Here is a 22,946-nt window from a genome sequence, read left to right on the forward strand (position 1 = left end):
AGAAGGGATATTGAAGAGTTGTGGGGTAAACCCTATTAATTAATTTCTAAAGAGAGAGAAATATTTATATTTATAAATTTAATTTTAATAAAATAAAAGGAAATAAAGGAGGCGTGTGAGTAATTGGGGGGGTGTATTTAATGTTGTTTGATGATAATTAATTAATGTACAAATGGATGTCTTTTATTGTGATTGTTTTGGTATTCTTTTTATGGTCTATATTGGATTATTAATTAGGTAACCTACTATGACAAATCTTAAGTACTTATGAAATCATATTGATGACTAGTACCTTGGCAATTTGGCATCTTTGGTCTATTTATTTAAATGTACATGTACATACGGAGTTATTGTGAAATTTATAATCAATGCATATTTCGTGGATGGATGGATGGACCTACCTGTTGTTATTATTGTTATGGTTGTTCTACTGGGTATGAGGGTCGGAGAATTTTAATATGAAAATTTTGGGTCGTGTTTCGTGTCTGGTTAACACGTTGGGGATTACCTTGACCTGAGTGTCAGACCCATATTTTCATCGTGTCAGATCGTGTCATGTTTTCATAATTATTATTTCATGTCAAAATATTAGAGTTTTGACATGCCCATTTTGTAGTGATTGTGCCTTTTGTATCTTGGTTGAGCCAGTCGGAGAAAGCCGGTGCCATCTTTAAAAATTCCAATTTGACCAATTTCAAATCACATCAAACTATAATGAATAAATAGGGGAGGTGGGTGGGCCGGAGCGAAAACCCACATTTGATGTGGGTTATCACCAATTTCAATGTACACCTAAACAATTTAACCCGATTTGCTCGACTTGAATAGTTAAATCATCAAAATTGTACCTAAAAATAGATGATTCAAATTGTAATTGATCCAAACCAAAAAATTAATACATAGTATAATCAAAACATATCTACTTTCCATAGTAAATTGATTTACATTGAATCTAAAAATGAACCGATCCAAACAAAAATGACTGCTCAGTTACTCTCCAAAATCGAATACACTATTTCCTTTGTCATTTGTGTAGATTTTTAAAAGCTCACGGGCCTTTCCCACACAAAAGGGCCAAAAAAGTACTTACATTATCGAGCATAGCATAACTTCACACCTCTCGTCCATTACGCCGTTTCGCACGCTCTTTATGGGACCATAATACCACCATTGTAACACCAAATACCAAGTAATCCAACTTTAGATTTGACCAGACATAATAATGCAAAACAAAACAACATAAATTACACAAAGTTCCAATCATCCCAAATATCAAGCACACTGATATTTCGAAACAAAGAACTTACAAACTTTGGAAGCATGCCTCTTTTCTTCTTGCAAAGGATGAACAAGAGTTTTTTAAGACTGAATTCAGCTTCTTAAATGACCCCTAACTTGTGTCAGTTTGCTTCTCTAGTTTGTACTGAATTACTCCGTTTTTGTATCACTTTGATGTTTATAATGAGTTTTTGATTGTGAGTTTCCGTATGCATTAATCAATGCAAGGTTGTGCTTACAAGTCGACTATTAGAGATCGAAAAAATATGAATTTATGATACTGTATTTGATTACAGTTCAGCTTAAGCTATATGTATACTCCTATCTCTGAGACTCTGATGTTAAGAGTATCAGAGGATACAGATGCAATTCTTGCAAACAGTATGGAGTAAAAAAAACTAATGTATGTAAGACAAGTAGTATTTATGATTGTACAAACCCTGAACTCCTGAAGCACCAAATTCATCTTACTTGAATTTGCTGAAGGTAGTTTAAGTGGTTAACCAATGAAAAGAATTTGCTGAAGGTGTTTGTTGAATCTTTACCTAAGCAACTTTAAGCTCGGCCAATCTCAAATAATCAAGATCCTCTGAGAATAGTACGCCACTAGGAGAAAGAAGGCGTCTAAGAGAAATCAAGAAGCGTGCCTGTGTATTGTATGAGAAAAAATTGATCAGCTAATGATGTGCTCTGAACAAATATCAGTTACTTCATAACAAACTTGAGAAAAGAAAGTACCCATTGAAATCCAACAAGGGCACTCCAACAGCCTAATAAGCCTAATCCTTGACTTCTCACGAGCTGTCAAATTATGAAAAAAGGCAGGGATATGCATCAATTTCACCCGTTGAGGAGAGAATAACAAATTTTATGATTGTAAGATATTTGTAATGCTAAGGAAGATCGGTAAGATACCAGTAATACAAGTGTGCCTAAAGCGAAACATCCACTCATTGATAAACTAATGAATTTGAGATCCCTGCCAGCCTTCACATGAAAAAAGCACATCTTAATATGTTGTTTAATCATCATCATATCAATAGTTACAATTATTAAGCACAAGCGACAATGAAGTAGCATATGTCAAACAGGTCAGCATAGTTGGGTTTGGGTCTATCATCATAGATTTCTGGATTTGAAGGTGCTTATATGCACCATAATATACTGGGCTTATGAAATGATATTCACATTTGATCTTCTTTCTCAGTCAGGTTTAGGTCTATAAAGCTCAATTTGTGGGAAGGAATTTTTAGGCTAACTTTTCAGGGACTTTCATATATCAAGATTACAAATTTACAAGTTAGATATAGTCAGCTTTAACCCGGTTGGGTCAACAATTGACAGGTTGCCAGCCAACAAATTGAGTGTGATACTTCTAAATATAGCTCCGCAAGCGGAAAACTATATTCATCGCAATGAAATAGATAGGAAGCAAGTTAAATTTTTACCAGCAATGTACCCTCACAGGGGAGTATACAAGGTGTCACACTCAAAGCAAGGAAGAAACAAATCCAAACATTGCGCATCTGCATACAGAGACAACTGCTGTTATTCCAAAGGATGTAGACATAGTTCAAAACCTTCAGAAACCAAGATATAGAATAGGCAAGGATTGTAACAAATTCAACCAACCTCTCCTATCACTATTGTATCAGATGTGAAGAGATTAGGAACAACAAAAGGAACCGCAGTTGCAACAGTTCCTAGAAGAAGTCCAAGAAACGCTCCAATTATCAGAAGAGACTTCAATAGAGATCTTGCCTGTTTGTAAAAACAAACTACATGAAAGTTAGGATATCTTTAAAATCTTAAATAATAAGGAATGACTTTGAGATTTTGGCTGTACCTACCGCATATAATGAATTGATGTTAAAGTTATACCAACAAATAAGGCACTCTGTACATTTTCCAATACCTCACACTTACCTTTGTTCCTTCTATGCTTATCACATAGGTGAACATCTCATCCCTTTCTTCAACACTTTAGTCAATAAGTTTTCATTAAAGCTATTGAAAAACAACAAATGGATATGTAATGACAATGTCATGGATGACAATTACCTTTACTAAACTTCGGTTGGCTCCATACAATAGCTCGGGCATAAATGATTGTGCAGTTTGAGAAAGGGGCTCACCCCATACTGAACAAATGCCAAATATATTAAGCAACACCTACACAGCAGTCAGTTGAGAGCATATAACCTGTTTGATAGGAGTCTGCAATTAAAATAGAATTGGAAGTTCCTGAACATTAGGCGGTTTAGCTCACCTGATGAGCAGCCACAACATGCGAACCCATAGACGTAGCAAAATATATAAGTAGACCGTAGAAGCCCACCTGACACAAAATAGGATAGCTTACATAAATCAATTTAATGTAAAAAAAATGCTAGGATCAGATGTGAAGTTACTATAGCGGTAAACCTTAGAAGCCATGGTTACAAAGACGGGGGCAGCAATCCCAGTTATCTCTTGCAGTTCAGCAAGTGATGGAACTGAAAAGGAATACCCATTGTAACCTTTTCTATTCAAACCATCAATCATCACATAAGCTGCAGCAATCTGAAATATCATTCTCGCAATTAAAAAAAATGGTGAATACAAACATGTAGACAGTGGAATGATGAAATGATTGAATCGGCTAAACATTGATACATAAACAAAGATTATATCCAGTTAACACACTTGAGATGCTGCAGTTGCCCACGCTGCACCAGCTATCCCATAATTTAAGAAGGTACAGAGTATTATATCACCAAGGCCATTGAGAGCACTGGCAATGAGCAGGGCCTTCAATGGGCCCAGGGAATCTTTCATGCCTAGACTGGAAATTAGAGGCAGGACATCAATACATTAGCATATAATTGAGGCTTTTTGTTGATTAACAAGAAATAACTGACATGCTTAATACAACAAATGGAAATTGCGCGTTTTTGTAGGTCAGGTGCTAAAAGCAACTGAATATATAAGGTAAATAATATGCAGTGTGTTTTACCTGGCACTCTGAGCAACATAGCCAACAAGAATGGCAGGCCATGCTAAGGCACGAATCTATCAACCCATGCAAAAAAGAAGTACAACAAATCAGCGGAAGGAAACTTACACGCCAGACAACTTTGGATTAAAAAAATATAAGATGTGAGTGTACAGTTACTTGAAAGAGAAAAAAATATTGAAAGACAATTAATAGAGCATGAGTTCACTTGCCTCCTTATTGAACATTTATGAGTCAGAAAAACAAGCTAGTAAGCTACTACGATGATAGCGAAGTTTATTCAAATGTTGATTTTGCAAAGCATGATTGTCAGCAACTTAACGAAAGAACAACTAATTATTTAGTGTGAGGAAAAGACATTGTTAATCATTATAAAGGGTCTCCAGTTGTTCCCATTCACAGTCTAAAAAATACTTAATAGATGTAAGTTGAAAAAAAAGAGCTAATATTCAAATTAGGAATGCACAAATTTTCTACAAACTACTTAAGTTATGTCATATATATACCATATCTTATTTGGGAATATCTGAGCTAAAAGCATAGTGAAGTTTATTAGTACTTCTGAGTGTTCTGACAATGCTCTTATTTAGATGAACATTGCACGTTATCAAATTCACAAAATCCTCTCATTCCTAAGCAGAGTAAACAGAAAGAACACATATCAAAAGCAGACAAACCTGTATATACGAATTCGCAGCAGATACAAGATTCACATTCTTAACTCCCACAAAAGCTGAACGAAAACACGGAGACATGAAAAATGAGATGGTGGCAGTCTGGGGACGGTGAAACAACAACAATCTACTCAACAGCGGGAATCAAAATCAAGACAGAAAAATAAGGTATTTTCATGAGAAGTTGGCACGTGGACGTGGTAGCAACAAAGTTTTTGTACCAGTTTAATTACCAGTTAAAGCCCATTCACCGAAGCCTTTTGTCAGTATAAACAACAGCAATCCACTTGCCAGACTTATAAATAGTAACATGGATATCTGATGCTGCACTTGATCCTCATCCTGTTTCAATTCCATGCAAGTGAATCATCATTTTGTGTGCAATATTAAACAGCAATTATGAATCACACTATATGCATGTTACTATATTAGTAGATTACACAGGCTGATTTAATAGTCATAATGTTCACAGATAGTTCCAATTCCCAGCAACATTGGTATAAAGTATGGCATGCGTATGTTGTCTATGTTTGATGTATTTAACATTAACAATCATCGTGCCTAATGAAAATATATCCAAAACTATCAAATAGATAAATTCCATTCTCGAGTAACTCAATTGGACATTGATAATAATAAGAAAACCAATACTGCAACAGTTCTGATCTTTCAAAGCCTTAAAAAACTTACAGCCCATTTGATCACTGGTAATAAAAGGACGTAATAAGAATAAATTTTTTAGAAAAATCAATGTGCATTCTCGTGGTAATGCTAGATCACCCAAAATTATCTTTCTTCACATATTTCATTACCGTCCATTACCACTTGGGGGTGGTATTAGATGTGGTACTCAACATTTCCTTATATAACACAATGTTGGGAATAATATTGCATTGCTATGGACATTAAGATGTTACTTAGTTTGTCATATTACACATAAATTCATTCTCATAAAGATAAACAAATCACAGTTACTAAACCTGCCCTTTCAACAATTAACATATAATTAATCAATGACAAACTATTACAATCTAGTAAGCACATAAAAGTAAGAATTACAAGATGGTAAAGCAAATTACCTTTTGGGCTAGTGAAGTAGCAACCATATTGGAAGTTGCAACTGAAAGAAACATAAACACAAATCCAACATAATCACATAGTACAGTTGCTGGACCTGCCCATTTATTAACATATAAAATCAATCACCATTATCATAAATCAACCTTATAATCATAATCAATTAATCATAACCATAATTATATATATATGAAAAAAAAAAAAAAAAAAAAAAATCAAAGTTACCTAAAGCAGCCAGCTCAAGTGAGCTGCCTTGGCCAATAACAGCAGTATCAATGAGACTCATCAAAGGCCCACAAACCCAAATCCCAGTAGCAGGCCCAGAAAACTTAATAATCTCAATCATTTGATCCCAAGTACTTTGATTAGCAAATTCTTCAGCTTCATTTGTGGGTTCTGAAAATTGAACGTTTTGAATTTCTGGGTTAATCTCAAAACTACTAATTTCGGGCTCTGGTTCATGGGTTTGAAGATTTTCACCCAGAAATTCTTGGCTAGGGCTAATACAGCCATTTTTCTGCAATTTTCTGGGAATTTGATGGAATTCAGGTAAGCATAAATTGAAGGGTTTAAGGAAGGTTTTAGGGCGCTGCAAATTGGATGAGAAAGATAAATGTTTGATTATGGGAATATTGATTTGAATGTTAAGAGAAGGGGAAATTAAGGCTTTGAATTGCATTTTGGCTGGTAGATTGCTGCCAAAAGAATTGGAGAAAGATTTGAAAAGTTGATAACTGAAATAAAGCAGGTATGTAACTGAAGTACGATAGAAGAAGAAAGAATTTTGTGGAGCTAAGCAAGTGAGGATGTACAAGTTGCATGTACCATTTTGTCCATTTGTAAGGAATTTGCTATTTTTGGACCTTGGACTATTAAAGTTAGTTGGTTCAATACTCCAAAATGAGTAAATGACTTTTAATCAAATCAATCGTGGTTGTTTCTCTTTGGGTCGAGGTGATCATGGGACGGGTTCGGGTCATGCCTATAAATTTAAAATGGATTTAGAAATTTAAATACGTGAAACAATCATTATTTAATTTGAATTTAGAAATTTAAAATGATTTGGGTGAATATGCTTGCCGAAAGCCTATAAATTTTATTCGGCTTTTTCGGCCAAAAAAAACTAAAAATTTTTAAAATGTTTGTTTGTAGCCCATTTAAAAAAATTATAGTCAGAACGGCCGTTGTTCAAATTTATGTAGCCTACCCAAAATTGGACCTATTTTAATCATTTCTACTTTTGGGTCACTTTCTACTTTGAGAGTAAATAGTGTATGTTTATCTTTTCAATATATTTGTTTTTTCGATTTTAGTATGTCGGTTGAATTGTAATTTACCATATGCTTTGATTTTATAATTAACAGAGTTTCCCAATCAAACGTTAGTCACCTTTTAATGGAGAATTCGAAGCTCCTAAATGGAGAAAGTGAAACTTACGATTAGTTTCAATGGAGAAATCGAAAGTCACGACCAACTTCAATGAAGGTGGACGAGAAACCCTGCCCTTTGCCCTTTTCGGGTTAACCACTAATCTTCACTATTGCATCCACTCCAACGGTCCAACCCCTCTTGGCGTTAGTCTCACACCGTCATTGCATGCTTATTAAGGCTTGTTCTTTTTTTTTTTTTTTTTAAAAAAAAAAAAAAAAAAAAAAAAAATCGGGTTTAAAACAAAACTGTGGAAACCATAGTTTATTGTGACTTTTTGCTTGATTTGCAACTATTTACCTGCTTTCTCTTCTTGCAAAGGTTGAAGCTTGAGTTTTTTTAGGATTGAATTGAGCTTCTTTTGTTGCCATTTTTGCTAAAATCACCCCTAAACTTGTGTTGATTTGGTTTCATCAGTTTGTACCGAATTACTCCGTTTTTGTATCAGTTTTGATGTTTCAAGGTTGTGTTTACTAGTCGACTAGAGATCCAACATAACACAATGAACCATGGATTAAAGGGGGATTTTCTGCAAAGTTTCCCAAAAATATGGATTACGATATTTAATTACATTTCACCTTAAGCTATATATATACTTCTATCTCTGAAACTCTAAGTCTCTAATGTTAGAAGTATCAGAGGATACAGTTGCAATTCTTACAAAGAATAACTATGGAATAATTTTTATGATTGTACATAACTACATACCCTGATTCCCTGAAACATCAAATTTATTCTTACTCGAATTTGCTGAAGGTAGTTTAACCAATGAAATGAATTTTCTGAAGATGTTTGTTGAATCTTTACCTAAGCTACCTTAAGCTCAGCCAATTTGAAACGGTCAAGATCCTCTGAGAATAATACACCACTAGGAGAAAGAAGGCGTCTTAGAGAAATCAAGAAGCGTGCCTGTGTATTGTATCAGAGAAAATTGATCAGAAGATGCCTAATGAATTGCTCTGCACAAATATGAGTTACTCCACAACAAACTTGAGAAGAGAAAGGTACCCATTGAAAATTGATCACGAGCTGTCAAAGCATGAACAAAGGCAGGGATATGCAATTATGCATCATTTTCACTCGAGGGAAGGATAACAAATTTTGATTGTAAGAAATTTGCAATACTAAGGAAGATCAGCAAGATACCAGTAATACAAGTGCACCCAAAGCAAAACATCCGCTCATTGATATACTAATGAATTTGAGATCCCTGCCAGCCTGCACATGAAGAAAAAAAAAAAAAACTCAAATTCCTAATGTGTTACTTGATCATCATATCTAGTTACAAAAATTAAATACAAAGCGCCAATGAAGCAGCATGTGTCAAATGGGTCAGCAGAGTTGGGTTTGATCTATCATTATAGATTTCCGGAGTTGAAGTGCATATATGCACCACAAGTGGAAAGCTATATTCATAGCAATATAATAGATAAAAAAAATTCCATAAAACAAGGAAGCAAGTTGGATTTTATTACCAGCAATGTACCCTCACAGGGGAGTATACAAGGAGTCACACTTAAAGCATGGAAGAAGCAAATCCAAACATTGCGCATCTGCATTATAAACAACTTCTGTTATTCCAATGAAGGTAGGCATAGTTTAAAACCTTAAAGAAACCTAGATACCGAATGGGCGAAGATTGTAACAAATTCAACCAACCTCTCCTATCACTACTGTATCAGATGTGAAGAAATTAGGAACAACAAAAGGGACAGAAGTTGCGGCAGTTCCTAGAAGAAGTCCAATAGACGCTCCTATTATCAAAAGAGACTTCAACAGAGATCTCGCCTGTTTGTAAAAACAAACTACGTGAAGTTAAGATATCATTTAAACCTTAAATGGAAATAAGGAATATGTCTTCAAGAAATTGACAGTAACTACTGCATATAATATTATAATAATGTACTGATGTTATAGGTATAACCAACAAATAAGGCACTCTGTATATTTTCCAATATCTCACACTTTCCTTTTCTGTCAAAATTTTTAATGTGGTTAACATTCCTCCTGTTCTCCTCATCACATGCGTGGACACTCTCATCCCTCTTCAACACATGAGTTGATAAGTGCTTCATTAAAGCTATTGACAAACAACTGGAGGATTTGTAATTACCATGTCATTGATAACAATTACCTTCACTAAACTTCGGTTGGCTCCATACAGTAGCTCGGGCATAAATGATTGTGCAGTTTGAGAAAGGGGCTCACCCCATACTGAACACATGCCAAATATATTAAGCAACACCTACACAGCAGTCAGTCAAATACATATAACCTGTTAAATAGGAGTCTGCAATTAAAATTAGAATTGAAAATCACCGGATATTTGGCAGGTTTAAGTCACCTGATGAGCAGCCACTACATGCGTACCCATAGACGTAGCAAAATAAATAAGTAGACCATAGAAGGCCACCTGTTGCGAAATAGGATAGCTTCTACATAAATTAATTTGGAATAAAAAATGATGTGATCATATGTGAAGTTACTATAATGGTAAACCTTTGAAAACATGGTTACAAAGATGGGGGCAGCTATCCCAATTATCTCTTGCAATTCAGCAAGTGATGGAACTGAAAAGGAATACCCATTGTATCCTTTTCTATTCAAAGCATCAATCATCACATAAGCTGCAACAATCTGAAAGATTTAACCCATGATTAAAAAAAATGGTGAATACAAACATTTAGACAATGGAATGATGAAACAATTACTGAACATTGATATATAAACAGATATTATATCCAGTCAACACACTTGTGATGCTGCAGTTGCCCACGCTGCACCAGTTATTCCATAATTTAAAAAGACACAGAGTACTACATCACCAATTCCACTGAGAGCTGTGGCAATGAGCAATGCCTTCAATGGTCCCAGGGAATCTTTCATGCCTAGACTGGAATTAAAGGCAGGACATCAATACATTAGTGGTTTTTTGAAGGTAAGAAAAATAAACATTAGTAAGCCCTCGTCACAAAAATTGAGGCTTTTTGTAGATAAACAAGAAAATACTGACATACTGTTAATACATTAAATTCCAATTACGTAATTTTGTAGGCCAGGTGCTAAAAGCAACCGATTATAGTAGGTAAATAATACGCAGTGTGTTTTACCTGGCACTCTGAGCGACATAGCCAACAAGAATGGCAGGCCATGCTAAGGCACGAATCTATCAACCCATGTAAAAACGAAATTAGCTACAAGAGTACAACAAAGAAGCTGAAGGAAACTTATGCACCAGCTGAGGGAAACCTGTAAATATGAATTCGCAGCAGATACAAGATTCATATTTTTCGCTCCCAAAAAAAAATCAAAAAAAAAATCAAAAAAAAATCAAAAAAAAAATCAAAAAAAAAAATTGATATTACCCAAAGCAGCAAGTTCAATGGAGCTGCCTTGACCAATAACAGCAGTATCAATGAGACTCATCAAAGGCCCACAAATCCAAAGCCCAGTAGCAGGCCCAGAAAACTTAACAATCTCAATAATTTGATCCCATGTACTTTGATCAGCAAATTCTTCAGCAACATTTGTGGGTTTTGAAGATTGAAGGTTAAGAATTTCTGGGTTAATGTCGGATTCTGGTTCATGGGTTTGAAGATTTTCACCCAGAAATTCTTGGCTAGGACTAATACAACCATTTTTTTGCAAATTTCTGGGAAATTGATGGATAGGAAAGCATAGATTGAAGGGCTTAAGGGAGGGTTTAGGGGGCTGCAAATTGGAGGAGAAAGAAAATTGTTTAATTATGGGAATTTTGATTTGGATGTTAGGAGAAGGGGAAATTATGGCTTTGAATTGCATTTTGGCTGGTAAATTGCTGATAGTGTAGAATTGGAGGAAATTTTGAAAAAATAATAAAATAATGCAAGTATGCAACTGAAGTACGATAGAAGAAGAAAGTACGATGGAAGAAAATTCGAATTTTGTGGAGCTAAGCAAGTGAGGTACAAGTTGCATAGTACCATTTGTAATTTCACTAATTTGGAATTTGCTATGTTTGGACTTTGGAGTATTGAAGTTAGTTGGTTCAATACTCCAAATTGATTAAATGCCTTTTAAATCAAATTAATCATGATTAAAGGTCTATTTGATTGACCGAATTGAGCTAAACTAAACTGAATATTTTATGAGCTTAGGAAATTAAGAACTGAACTGAACTGAATTTATTGGAACTAAACTGAACTGAACTGAAAATAATATAAAGAGACCATGCCCTTAGTTGTTTCTTTTGGGTAGAGGTGATCATGGTTCGGTTCGGGTCGTGTTGAAAGCAAGAAACAACCTGTTAAGCGGGGTCGGATGGGATAGATCAAGGTTCAGGTCAAAATTACTTATCCAAAACCCGTACATTTTGATTTTTATGGGATGGACTTAGCAGGCTTTTTGGTTCGGGTTAAAAAAAAAAAAAAAAAACAACCAAAAATGTTTAAAATTCTTGTCCATAATCCGACCCAAAAATTATAATTTCAGGTTGGGTCGGGTTGGGTTTTGGGACAAATTTTATGTCCATGGCATGTTCAAATCGGATTAGGCCCATCTTGATTCCCGTCACAATCTATTTTGAGAGTAAATAGTGGGTATATTCGTTGTTTTTTTTTTTTTTTTTTTTTTCCTGGTTTTAGTATGCGGGGAGAGTTTTAATTTATTATATACAAGTTTTTTTTAGTTAATAGAGTTTCCCAATTAAATGTTATTCAGTTTTCAATTCAAAACTCACCCTTCAATGTAGTAAGTGAAATTTACAAGTAATTTTAATAGAGAAATTGAAACTCATAAACATTTTCAATGGAGGAGGATAAAAACCCCTTTGCCTTTTGGGTTAATCATGACTTTTATTTCTCCACTTTTTCTTGGGCATTTTTATTTATTTTGGCGTCGAAACCATGGAAATTGGTTGTTGGAGATCTCTATACTCCATTGAACATGCATTGAAGTTGCTCATGAGACTTCGTTTCTACAATAGAACAAACCAAATCTTTCATCAACAATAGATAAACCTATTTACAGGTTTATGTCTATCAATACAACTCATTAAATTTATCCCTACAACTTTTTTCCTTAAAAAAAAAAAAAAAAAAAAAAAAAAAAAAAAAAAAAAGCTTCAATTTTTGCCAACTAAGCAAATACAAACCAGTTTGTCTACACAAACCTCAACCTAACAACAAGAGACAAACCTCTTATTGTTATTGCCCTTACGTGTTTAGAAATTACTTCATTTTCTATTAGTTTCTTTACACTAATGGGCAAATAAAATTGGGGCGCTTTCCTACTTTGATACATATGATTTACATGATTTTATACGTGACTTTTTTTTTGGTATAATAAATCTTTTCAACATTCTGTTCATTAATATTTGTTTTTTCAGTTCTTTAAATATTACAACAACTACAAAATATATTGTTTTCCTATTATTTCACAGTCTAAACACCAAATGTATCCCTATTGACATTTTCAATATATTACACAAGTTTTGTTGATTTCACATGATTTTTATAGTCACTTTTCACCTTTTGATGGCCCAAATTTTTTTTTTTTTATTAATCTCGTCTATCCTCATGTTGCGTACAAGCCGGACACAACCGTACATCTAAAGCAGATGAGTTAAATTAAATAGCTTGGAATTTGCCAAGTTAGGGCCATGAATCCATGATCGTAAAATCCAAAAGGATAAATTTGGGTTGAGACAAAAAAAAAAAAAAAAAAAAAAAAGAAAAAAAAAAAGAAAAGAAAATATATAATTTAACATGGAGTAATAGAAAGTTCAATCTATAAAATTAGGAAAAACTAGTTTACTCTGTAGTTTTTATATGTAACAATTAGGGTCTGTTCACAGTTACTTAATTTCAGTTCAGTTCAATTCAGTTCAGCTCCAATCAGTTCAGTTCAGTTCCAATCAGTTTAGTTCAGTTCAGTTCAGCTCTTAATTTCCCTCTCACATAAAATATTCATTTCAACTCAGTTCAGTTCAATTCCAATCAGTTCAGTTCAGCTCTTAATTTCCCTCTCACATAAAATATTCATTTCAGCTCAGTTCAGTTCAGTTCCAATCAGTTCAGTTCAGTTCAGTTCAGCTCCAATCAGTTCAGTTCAGTTCAGCTCAATTCAGTAAATATGAACAGGCCCTTAGTCAACCATTACTTACCGAACGAGTATTATAATTGCCTAATTTCATATCTAACAACATTTTGATAGCTAACAATTACTTGGACAACTAGTCGCTACGTTCAAAACTATATTTTGCAGAACACACCCCTAACAAACCACGCTCGGTATATTTTCATGATATTCCATAAGGCTCCACAAAATATTCCCAAAGATTTCACTAGAAACTCATAAACATTTTTTTTAAGGATAATACCGATCAAGATAAATTAATTAATAGCCAAAACATCTTAATGTACAGAGATTCTTACAAGTATTGTTTAGACTTTAGATTAAATTACTACCTCCGGTCCAAGTTAGTTGCAACTTTGGAATATTTTATATCTCACAAATAATACCCAAATTTGCAACTAACTTGGACTGGAGTCTAGAGGTAGTATATAATTTGGAATACTACGTATTTTTGTTAAAGTTGGTTTGGGACTTTGGGCCTTAAAAATAAACATTCCAGATCTCCCACGAGCTCGCGTTCCACGTTCTCCTTCCAAACCCAAAAAAAACAACTCACATTTTTATCAGTTAAATAATCCACATTTAAGGTCCCACCAACTCTGTTTTCTTCTTTAAAAACCCCACAATTTTCACATCTCCACTCAATTAATTTAATAACTAAATTTGTAGTATTCATTAACGATTACAAAATCAATTTTACGAATCACAAAATCTCAATTTGATATTTTGATTTCCTCGGATTCTTCTTACGCCACATATATACAATTTCAACCCTTTTCTAAAACATCAAGCATTTTCGCATTAATTCTTCGAAATCCCAGATTTTGAGCAATACCAATTTGTCAAATTGATCAAAAATGGGGAGTTTAGGTGCGATTTTGAAACACCCAGATGAATTTTACCCACTTTTGAAGTTGAAAATGAAGGTCAAAGAGGCTGAAAAGCAGATCCCACCTGAACCTCATTGGGGTTTTTGCTATTCTATGCTTCATAAGGTTTCTAGAAGTTTCGCCCTTGTTATTCAACAACTTGGTACTGAGCTTCGCAATGCTGTGAGTTTTCTTACTTTTTGTGTTTTTTCTGATTGATATATTGTTTTTTATTTTGTTAGTGGCGTTGAATTCGAGGATATAAGGATTTACTCCTCCGTCCCTTTTTGTTTGTCTCATCAATATTTGATTGAGTGGGGTTGAATACATATCGTGATTGTGAGAGTAAAGTACTGATCCCGATTATTATTTTTTAACATGGGACAATTTGTTAGGGACATCTATAAGGATGTACGTAGCAAACAGACGGGGACGGAGGGAGTTGTGTACGATTGTGTGTATTGATGTTAAGTTATATAAAGGTGACAATTTGTTTGAATATACATTGATTTTGATTAATGCTATCAGGGGAATTCAGTCTGTTTTTTTTATAGCCGAGATTGAATTAGCGATTTTACTTTTCACGTGTGTGAGATTGATCAATGTGAGATACACGGAGTATAGAGGATTAACAACATAGACATTATTGTAACTTTAGTCAACTTTAATACTACCTCCGGTTTAAATTACTCCCAACTTTGGAATATTTTATATCTCACAGATAATACCCAAAGTCAAGTTGCGAGTAAATTGGACCGGAGGTAGTATGTGTATTATACGTGTGGCTTATTTTTTCTTAATAAGGAAAGTATTTTGTAAAATCTCTTTTGGAATTTTCAAAGTTTAGTCCTTTAATTTTTGACTTGAGGTTTCATAATTCTTTGGAAAGCCACCAGAGCTAAAGAGGATAGTTATGCGTGTGGATGTTTTATTAGTATGTCTTTTTCAAAAAGGTGATTACATTTTTTTACTTGCTTTTGCTTAATCAAGAAAGAAAATGACTTACAGGCTTAATCAAGAAATTATTGCATACCTTTTCAATTTATTATTAGTTGGTTTAATTGATAAGTTGATTGTCCCTTGGTGATAAGTATCTTGATTGTTCCTAGTTTCTGGTCCATTCGAGTTTAAAGAAAATGATGCATAATGTGCTAGATAGTTTATAATTCTGGCTAGATTGATGAATACTGAAAAGGTGAAAATGGTGTAATTGCTGGTTCTTTGTGCACCTGTGTATGATTTATGAATGTGAGGGATTTATATAGAAATTTTTACTGACTATTGGTAAACTCAAAGCATGTTGCACCAAGGATTTTGTGAAAAGAAGATTTTACAGCTTTCTATATGATAGATAGATAGGCATCATTGCATCAACAATCATATGAGAAGGGCATTGGATTCGTGTAGGTCGCAACCAACAGATGTGGTTGGCTTGGACTTTTTCTACTGGGTTGTTTTTTTTTTTTTTTTTGGGAAGGGGGGTGGGGGGTAGGTACCTTAGTAACAACTGAAAAGTGCACCGAGTTTCATCTGACATAGGAAAATTAATGGAGTAAAAGCTATTTAATATGGGGCAATTTGGCACAAGTACTAAGTTTGCATAAGGATGTTTCAAGTTTTTCTTTTTCTTTACACAAGTACTATATTTGCTTATCAATTCTACTTGTATTACAGGTCTGTGTGTTTTACTTGGTCCTTCGAGCCCTCGACACTGTAGGTCTGTCTCTACAAGCTCAGCAACTGTATCCATGCATTGTTACTGCTGTCAAGTCATGTAGTTATAATGGCCCTCCTTAATGGTGCTGAGACTACTAGTCCTGATGACGAGATGAGAATTGTGATTTTAGCTCAGTTTATAATCTAAAACTTAATTAAGAGGCCATATCTCATTTATACTCTTTATCCTCTTCTAACTTGTTTAGTCGTCTAGGACATTGTATTACTCTTGAATTTTGTTTGATTTTTTTTTTTTTGAACATGTGGTGACACTTGACACCCATCCTAGGATCAGCTGTTCTGAAATCAAATGAAGATACAATGAAAAAATGTGTATATTGTTTCCCGAGGTCCAACATATATGCTGAAGTTTGGCTTGTAAATTACTTTAAGTATGTATCTTATCTCTTATTCCTTTTCTATTTGGTACTCATGTGCAGAGGATGATACCAGCATTGCTACAGATGTCAAATTGCCCATCCTGAAAGCTTTTCATCAGCACATATATGATCGTGACTGGCATTTTTCCTGTGAGTAATCTGAGTTCTTCTCAGCTTTTTTTCCGCTGTCCAAATCTTGTTCTTGTTATTCATAAATGACCTAGCATTTAAACTGTGATTTTGGATATTGTTTGTTCAATATTTATCTTCTTTTATGGTTATTATTATGATATAATTACAACTTTATTGTTATTTATGGTTTAATCTTATTGTGTCACAATCCCATCTATTGATTTTCTATTACAAAAAGTTATTTTTATCTCATTATTACCCCCCTCTTTCTCCTCCTAAATCTTTGTCTTGAAAGTAACATCTGTCATTTTGATTGTCCTTTTCTGTAATAAGGTGGTACAAAGCACTACAAAGTTCTGATGGATGAGTTTCATCATGTCTCAACTGCCTTTTCAGAGCTTGACAGAGGGTGAGCTTCTTATCTCCTGAATCTCTGTTGCCTTTCAAGATTAGCATATCGCAGTGTATGCAAAAAAACTTCTGTGCTCTATAAATGCCTTCTTACGGTGAAGGCATAGATTAAGTGCTTGCTTATTTACCTTTGCTTTTCTTCTAGGGTAGCCTAGCACAGTAGCACCTATTCATCTTTACTTAAATTTATCCATGGCTCAAATATTTAAACTTGGTCATGTCTTTGATATACTAGTAGTTTTTCGATCTTATACAGCAACATTACTGCCTTACTGGCATCACTTTCATCTACAAGTCTACGAAAGATTTGTTTTTGGTTTTTTAATTTCTATACTCCCACTTATTTTGCTGTCAAATACTTGTCCCTCAAACATTTTGCACTTTTCATCAATTTTACCTTAATACAAGCCGTAATGAATGAGCTTTGTGCAGATCTTGTATTCCATTGTAATATTCTGTTGTGCAAATTAGATCTTTCCCTCTTTGCAATAAGACATCATACTGTATCTGATTGATCACTGCTTCCTATTTTTATGTGCGGCAAGTAATTTTAAGTCTGTTATTCTATTCTTGGCTGCATTTTTGGTTACTTTGATCAGTCTTGAGAATCTGCTTTAATACTTGCTTAGTTTAAAATTCTAATGGGTTTGGATGAGTTTTTGGGTAATACTTGTCAATTTTCTGTGTCTAAATATTCACATGTGCTTCTCCTGATATTGCAAGAGACTGACACAGATAAGGCATGTGGTGTGAACTTTGTGATAGGTGGCATGGCAAAGAAAATCCGGCGTTTATATTAACCTTGTTGCCTCTTAAAATATAAACCTTTAGGACTTCAAAAATGAAGCATTTCTCGTTCGTGGTCATTCTTAGTTTATATAGTCGTGGGTTATAGTTTCCTTGTTCTGAATTGTTCACAAGCTCTTGTGTTTACAAGTTTATCTACCACCCTTGATATTGTGTGTGATATTTACTTGTGGCATCTGCAGATACCAAGTGGCAATTGAGGATATCACAAAAAGGATGGGTGCTGGGATGGGAAAATTTATCTGCAATGAGGTTTGTGCAAATGCATTAGAAAAGTTTTTATATACTCTCAAAATAGTTTATAACTGATTCTCCCTCCCACAAAATTCCCCTGATGCCAGAAGAGTTTGACTTTTAGATTTAGTGGGAAATTTTTGCAATTATTTACCTGCTTTCTCTGACATATCTATCTGCTTGCCCATATACCTTCATTATACCTCTACATGCTTGGGAGCTGGGAATTCTAGAACCACGTTTTTTTTTCCTTGCAAATGATATGGATCAGGGTGTATTTTTTTTTTCTTTTTAATTGCTTCAAGGTAGCAATTTTTATGCTAGGCCCTAAATCATGTTATTTTTCTTGATATTTTTACAAATATGGGATTTATCTTTGTTAAGGTGTTGATCTTCCAGATCAGGTGTAAATCTACTTTAAAAAATTTTCTTTGTTTGGCAGGTAGAATCCGTTGCTGACTATGATGAATACTGCCACTATGTAGCAGGACTTGTTGGTTTGGGGCTGTCAAAGCTTTTCCACAACGCGGGTTTAGAGGACCTTGCTTCAGATGATCTTTCCAATTCAATGGGTTTATTTCTTCAGGTATTCTTTTTTCTTTGGAACCTGGTGTTCGCAACCTATGTGTTCAATGAAATCATATCTAATATGGTGCTATACTGTCTGCTCATATTGCGCAGAAAACCAACATTATTCGTGACTACCTTGAAGATATAAACGAGATTCCAAAATGTCGTATGTTTTGGCCGCGGGAGATATGGAGTAAATATGTCAATAAACTCGAGGTTAGGCACTTCTTATATATTTCAACTGGCTAGTTTTCAGATTGTCCTCCAGTGAGAGACTCAATTAAAAGCATATTAAAATGAGATGAGAACGACATACATGCAGGTGCATAATTTTTGAACTACAGCTACATCATTTTTGGGGTGCATACTTTCAGGTTTATTTTAAACAAGTCACCCTGAGGAAAATATGTATCTGTTGTTCAGAAAAATCACACACCCTTAAATTTGTGTATTTATAGCTCAGAAATTAAGCACCTTATGTAGAGATATGTGTATGCAATTCAACAATTATGTACCATCCTCATCCTTCTCTTTCGACCTTAAGTATAAGTTCTCTATTTGCCTCTTTGTTTTTCTGTATGGATTGGATCATGTGAATGTGATGTAGTATGATATATTGACATATCTATCTCTAGATGGAGGTGGCAAGAACCTGCTCTTTGAAAGGGAAAAGAATTACTTGTAATAATTTTACTTAACTTTCTGTGAAATTTGTTATGCAGGATTTGAAATATGAGGAGAACTCAGAGAAGGCAGTTCAATGTTTAAATGACATGGTGACAAATGCCTTATTGCATGTTGAAGATTGTCTACAGTACATGTCTGATTTGCGGGATCCTGCTATATTCCGGTTCTGTGCTATTCCTCAAGTATGAAAATTTCTGAACTGTCAATTTCTTATATCAGCCTTACTATCAATTGTTAACTACTAGTCGTTATAAGTAGTAAAAATCATAAATGTACAACTATGTTTGAATGACATTGGATGAACCAAGAACAATCAGTTTGAGGTAAAGCCAAAGGTCTAGAAAAAAACTTGAAACTATCAAAGGGCAAAGATGAGTTTGACTATAAAATGATGTTTATAAAATACAGAGCAAATGCTTTCTGCAATTGCTATGGAAGAGGATAATCTTTAACTGTGTTAAATGAATAAAATTTGCTGATGTATGCTTCTCCCTCTGTTCCTAAATGATGGACGTTTGCCATTTTGGTCATGCCCCTTTGTTGGTCATATTTCAACTCATTCTATTTCCAATACAGATATTTTTACACATTTTCCCTCATATGTACAGACTTACAATGCAATTATTCCCGTTTACCAGAATATCTACCTACTCCAAAGCAACTAATCTTGTTTGCCTAAGTATTTACCTACTCCCAAAGCAAATGAACCCACATGCCTTAATACTTGATATTTGTGACATCTAATCATTGCTTTTTCCTTAACTTCTATTCCTTAATAACCGTGTAAAATCACCAAACGTAACCATCATTTAGGATCGGAACTTCGGAAGGAGTATTATTTAAAAAGCCATACCCCTTTCTTCTGTGCAGTTGGTATTTGTTACTGTCCACAAAACCAAAAGGCAGAGGTTTTATCATTATCTTAGCTTTGTAATCTCATGTTGCCCTTCTGTACATGTTTTAGATCATGGCCATTGGAACTTTAGCTATTTGCTACAACAATCTTCAAGTGTTCAGAGGTGTGGTGAAAATGAGACGTGGTAAGTTAAATCTTTTGTTTGTTTCTTTTTTACGTATATCTGCTAGTATTTATCATGCTTCTTATGGGCTTGCTTGACCTATGCTGCTTCATCTTTTATATGATGGCATAATTTGGATTTTTCCTGTATTTTGAGAGAGGTAGCAATTTTCCAATGCTTACTGCTTCAAACTAATTCTGGTGATGAGATCTAGAAACTTGCATTTAGTTCTTTTAAAAATTTTGTCCTCTTTGATTCTGGTGCCAGTTCAACCTTCAGTTGTATGCCATTAATTTAATGACAGATGTAGGATATGGCTGAGGGCAAAGTCTTGGAGTCTATACTATAAAACAAAATATGCTTCTCGCTAGACTTTAGCTACTGTGAACTGTATTGCCTGTTTGAGCATTTTTTCCTAAAAGAATATATTCAACGGCGGGGCTGACACATGTCAATCCGGGTTTCGCATGAATTGTATGATTTTGGAGGTTGCTCCTATAACCTTATGTTTTGCTGCTGCTGGATTCATTTCTATGCGATCGTTAAGCTACCTTTACTTTGATCTTATTTCTTTTGCCTTGGATCTTCTCTTTTATTGTAAATTCTGCCGTACGATTAGAGCTGGTTGCTTGTGTTGTGGTTTCCGTCGGACAGACTTATATCTTCTTGTACTGTATTGTTCGGAAAATACAGTGTTAATTAATAGTTAGTGTTCAAAAACCTATCATTTTGTTAACTCTTCCAAGGGGTTTGTTATAATTTTTTATTTTTATTTTTTTTTGTGCAAATTAGGTCTCACTGCTATAGTTATTGATCAGACAAACACAATGCCTGATGTTTATGGTGCCTTCTACGATTTCGCCTGTATGTTGAAACCGAAGGTAAATTTCCCATGTTTTGAAACAAACCGACTTCTATACATGTATTGGAAAACCTTAATGTAAATCCACTTATGTAGGTCGATCAGAAGGATCCAAATGCCACAAAAACGCTAAGTAGGATCGAAGCAATCCAAAAAATTTGCAAGGACTCTGGGACTCTGAACAAAAGGTAATTCCAAATTTAAACTCATGCATAATCGATTTAACTTTTCACAAATGATAAACTTTCTATTCTTTTTATACTTCAGGAAATTGCACGTTGTGAAGACCAAGTCAGCATACACTCCAATCATGGTGAGAACTTGTGAAAATTTCTCTTAACGGCTCTGTGGTTGTTTAAATACTGACTAATATTTCTGCGCAGATGATGGTGTTCTTCATTGTATTGGCGATCATATTTGCTCGTCTATCTGCTAACCGACAGAACAATTGATTAATTAGCAACAGTACGTAAAGCACATTGTCATACACACTAGAGCTACCTGCCAGACAGTTTTTACCATTTATGGCAGCGGTTTGCAGAATGGCTTTCTTGTGTGGTATGTTGTCAAATGAGGACGACTTTCTCTAAGTGTGAAGCTGTGGCTTGTGTGATTAATTTTTTTGTAATATACTTGCTAGTATGTTTCATGTGAAATTGCTTGAGAGACGAATGTAATGGCACACTTCTGGCTTCTTATTCATTATTAGTACATTCTATTCATTGTTCAAGCTTCAGCATAAACTCAAAGTGTAGGGTTACCTTACCAGAATTTTCTGTATTATCGATACCTTTCGATGGGAAGGTTTAGTGAAGGCCATTAGAGAGACATCTCCTACTTCATGCTCATCAAAACAAAAACTTGGAAGATATGCCCATGCTTGCTGCAAATTCATTGAGTCTATATTGTTGTGTTATATTCGTAGTTGGAACTACGGAGTAGTATTTTATTGAATTTCTCCAATTTTGAACTCGATTTTAGAATTTCATTTCTTTTTGGATGGAAATAATTTGATTGTTTAGAAACCTTTGTTCAGAAGAGTAATTGATGCATCTATTATACAATTTATCAAAAGAACTTGATTAGATTTACTTGCTAATTGATCCTTTAATTTGAGCCTTTAACTTATTTTTGAGTGAAACTAATAGATCAGTCAATAGTTCATTATTGAGAATTTTTGTTGTACACTCAATGCTACTTTTGCTTATTTTCACATTTAAGGGAGTATTAAATGAGTAATTAATGGGTAAGTTTGTATTGGTTGTACGGTGGCTTGTTAGTTGTTAGCACGATATTTTAGACAAATTTTCCTTGACACTCCGTTTCTAAAAAAATATGGAGTAACTTTATTTTAGAAGAAAAAAATAAGAATTACTTAGACTTGATATATTGTTAGATTTTCATTTGGTGTTTTTTGTGTTTGGGGTTACACAGTCGATTTGGGGTTACTTATTTTAAATTTACTCAGTTAGTTAGCGCGTTTTTTATGTGAGAGTATTGATTGAATAACCTTTGAATAAGTAACCCCTATGAGTAACCTTCATGATCAAACGAGTAACTTCTAAATAAGTAACCATGACCATACGGTGTGACTAGTCTTTCCAGCCATATATAAAAATTTGTGTTTTTCATTATGTTTTGTTTTAATATTAATAGAAAATTAAAAATTTATTAACCATTATTAAAACAGAAG

At 34.2% G+C, this 22,946-nt stretch overlaps 3 protein-coding genes across 3 annotated transcripts; 1 reads left to right on the forward strand and 2 right to left on the reverse strand.

Annotated features, from left to right (window-relative positions):
• Positions 1–1,527: 1,527 nt before the first annotated feature.
• Positions 1,528–6,703, reverse strand: LOC145620411 (protein DETOXIFICATION 46, chloroplastic-like). The gene is made up of 14 exons (XM_081675085.1): positions 6,250–6,703; positions 6,027–6,121; positions 5,181–5,289; positions 4,951–5,006; positions 4,274–4,329; positions 3,964–4,102; positions 3,703–3,840; positions 3,548–3,616; positions 3,340–3,450; positions 2,911–3,039; positions 2,727–2,804; positions 2,194–2,265; positions 2,017–2,079; positions 1,528–1,925 (listed from the first exon to the last, which is right to left on the reverse strand). The coding sequence occupies exons 1-14, from the start codon at positions 6,701–6,703 to the stop codon at positions 1,824–1,826; spliced, it is 1,671 nt and encodes a 556-aa protein (XP_081531211.1). The 3' UTR covers positions 1,528–1,823.
• Positions 6,704–7,968: 1,265 nt separating this feature from the next.
• LOC145620412 (protein DETOXIFICATION 46, chloroplastic-like) lies at positions 7,969–10,947 on the reverse strand. Its single transcript, XM_081675086.1, has 10 exons — positions 10,818–10,947; positions 10,563–10,701; positions 10,207–10,345; positions 9,952–10,089; positions 9,797–9,865; positions 9,587–9,697; positions 9,112–9,240; positions 8,928–9,005; positions 8,599–8,670; positions 7,969–8,361 (listed from the first exon to the last, which is right to left on the reverse strand). Exons 3-10 carry the CDS (start codon positions 10,336–10,338, stop codon positions 8,260–8,262), a joined length of 831 nt encoding a protein of 276 aa, XP_081531212.1. The 5' UTR covers positions 10,339–10,345; positions 10,563–10,701; positions 10,818–10,947; the 3' UTR covers positions 7,969–8,259.
• A 3,308-nt stretch (positions 10,948–14,255) lies between these two features.
• On the forward strand, positions 14,256–22,213 carry LOC145621624 (squalene synthase 2-like). The gene is made up of 13 exons (XM_081676346.1): positions 14,256–14,618; positions 16,110–16,152; positions 16,592–16,681; positions 16,997–17,072; positions 18,064–18,133; positions 18,558–18,701; positions 18,797–18,901; positions 19,408–19,554; positions 20,337–20,412; positions 21,184–21,272; positions 21,350–21,441; positions 21,521–21,566; positions 21,637–22,213. The coding sequence occupies exons 1-13, from the start codon at positions 14,424–14,426 to the stop codon at positions 21,703–21,705; spliced, it is 1,242 nt and encodes a 413-aa protein (XP_081532472.1). The 5' UTR covers positions 14,256–14,423; the 3' UTR covers positions 21,706–22,213.
• The last annotated feature ends 733 nt before the right edge of the window (positions 22,214–22,946 follow it).

The sequence above is a fragment of the Chenopodium album genome, chromosome 27 (assembly GCF_948465745.1).
Source record: "Chenopodium album chromosome 27, dcCheAlbu1.1, whole genome shotgun sequence".
Classification (NCBI taxonomy): Eukaryota; Viridiplantae; Streptophyta; class Magnoliopsida; order Caryophyllales; family Amaranthaceae; genus Chenopodium; species Chenopodium album.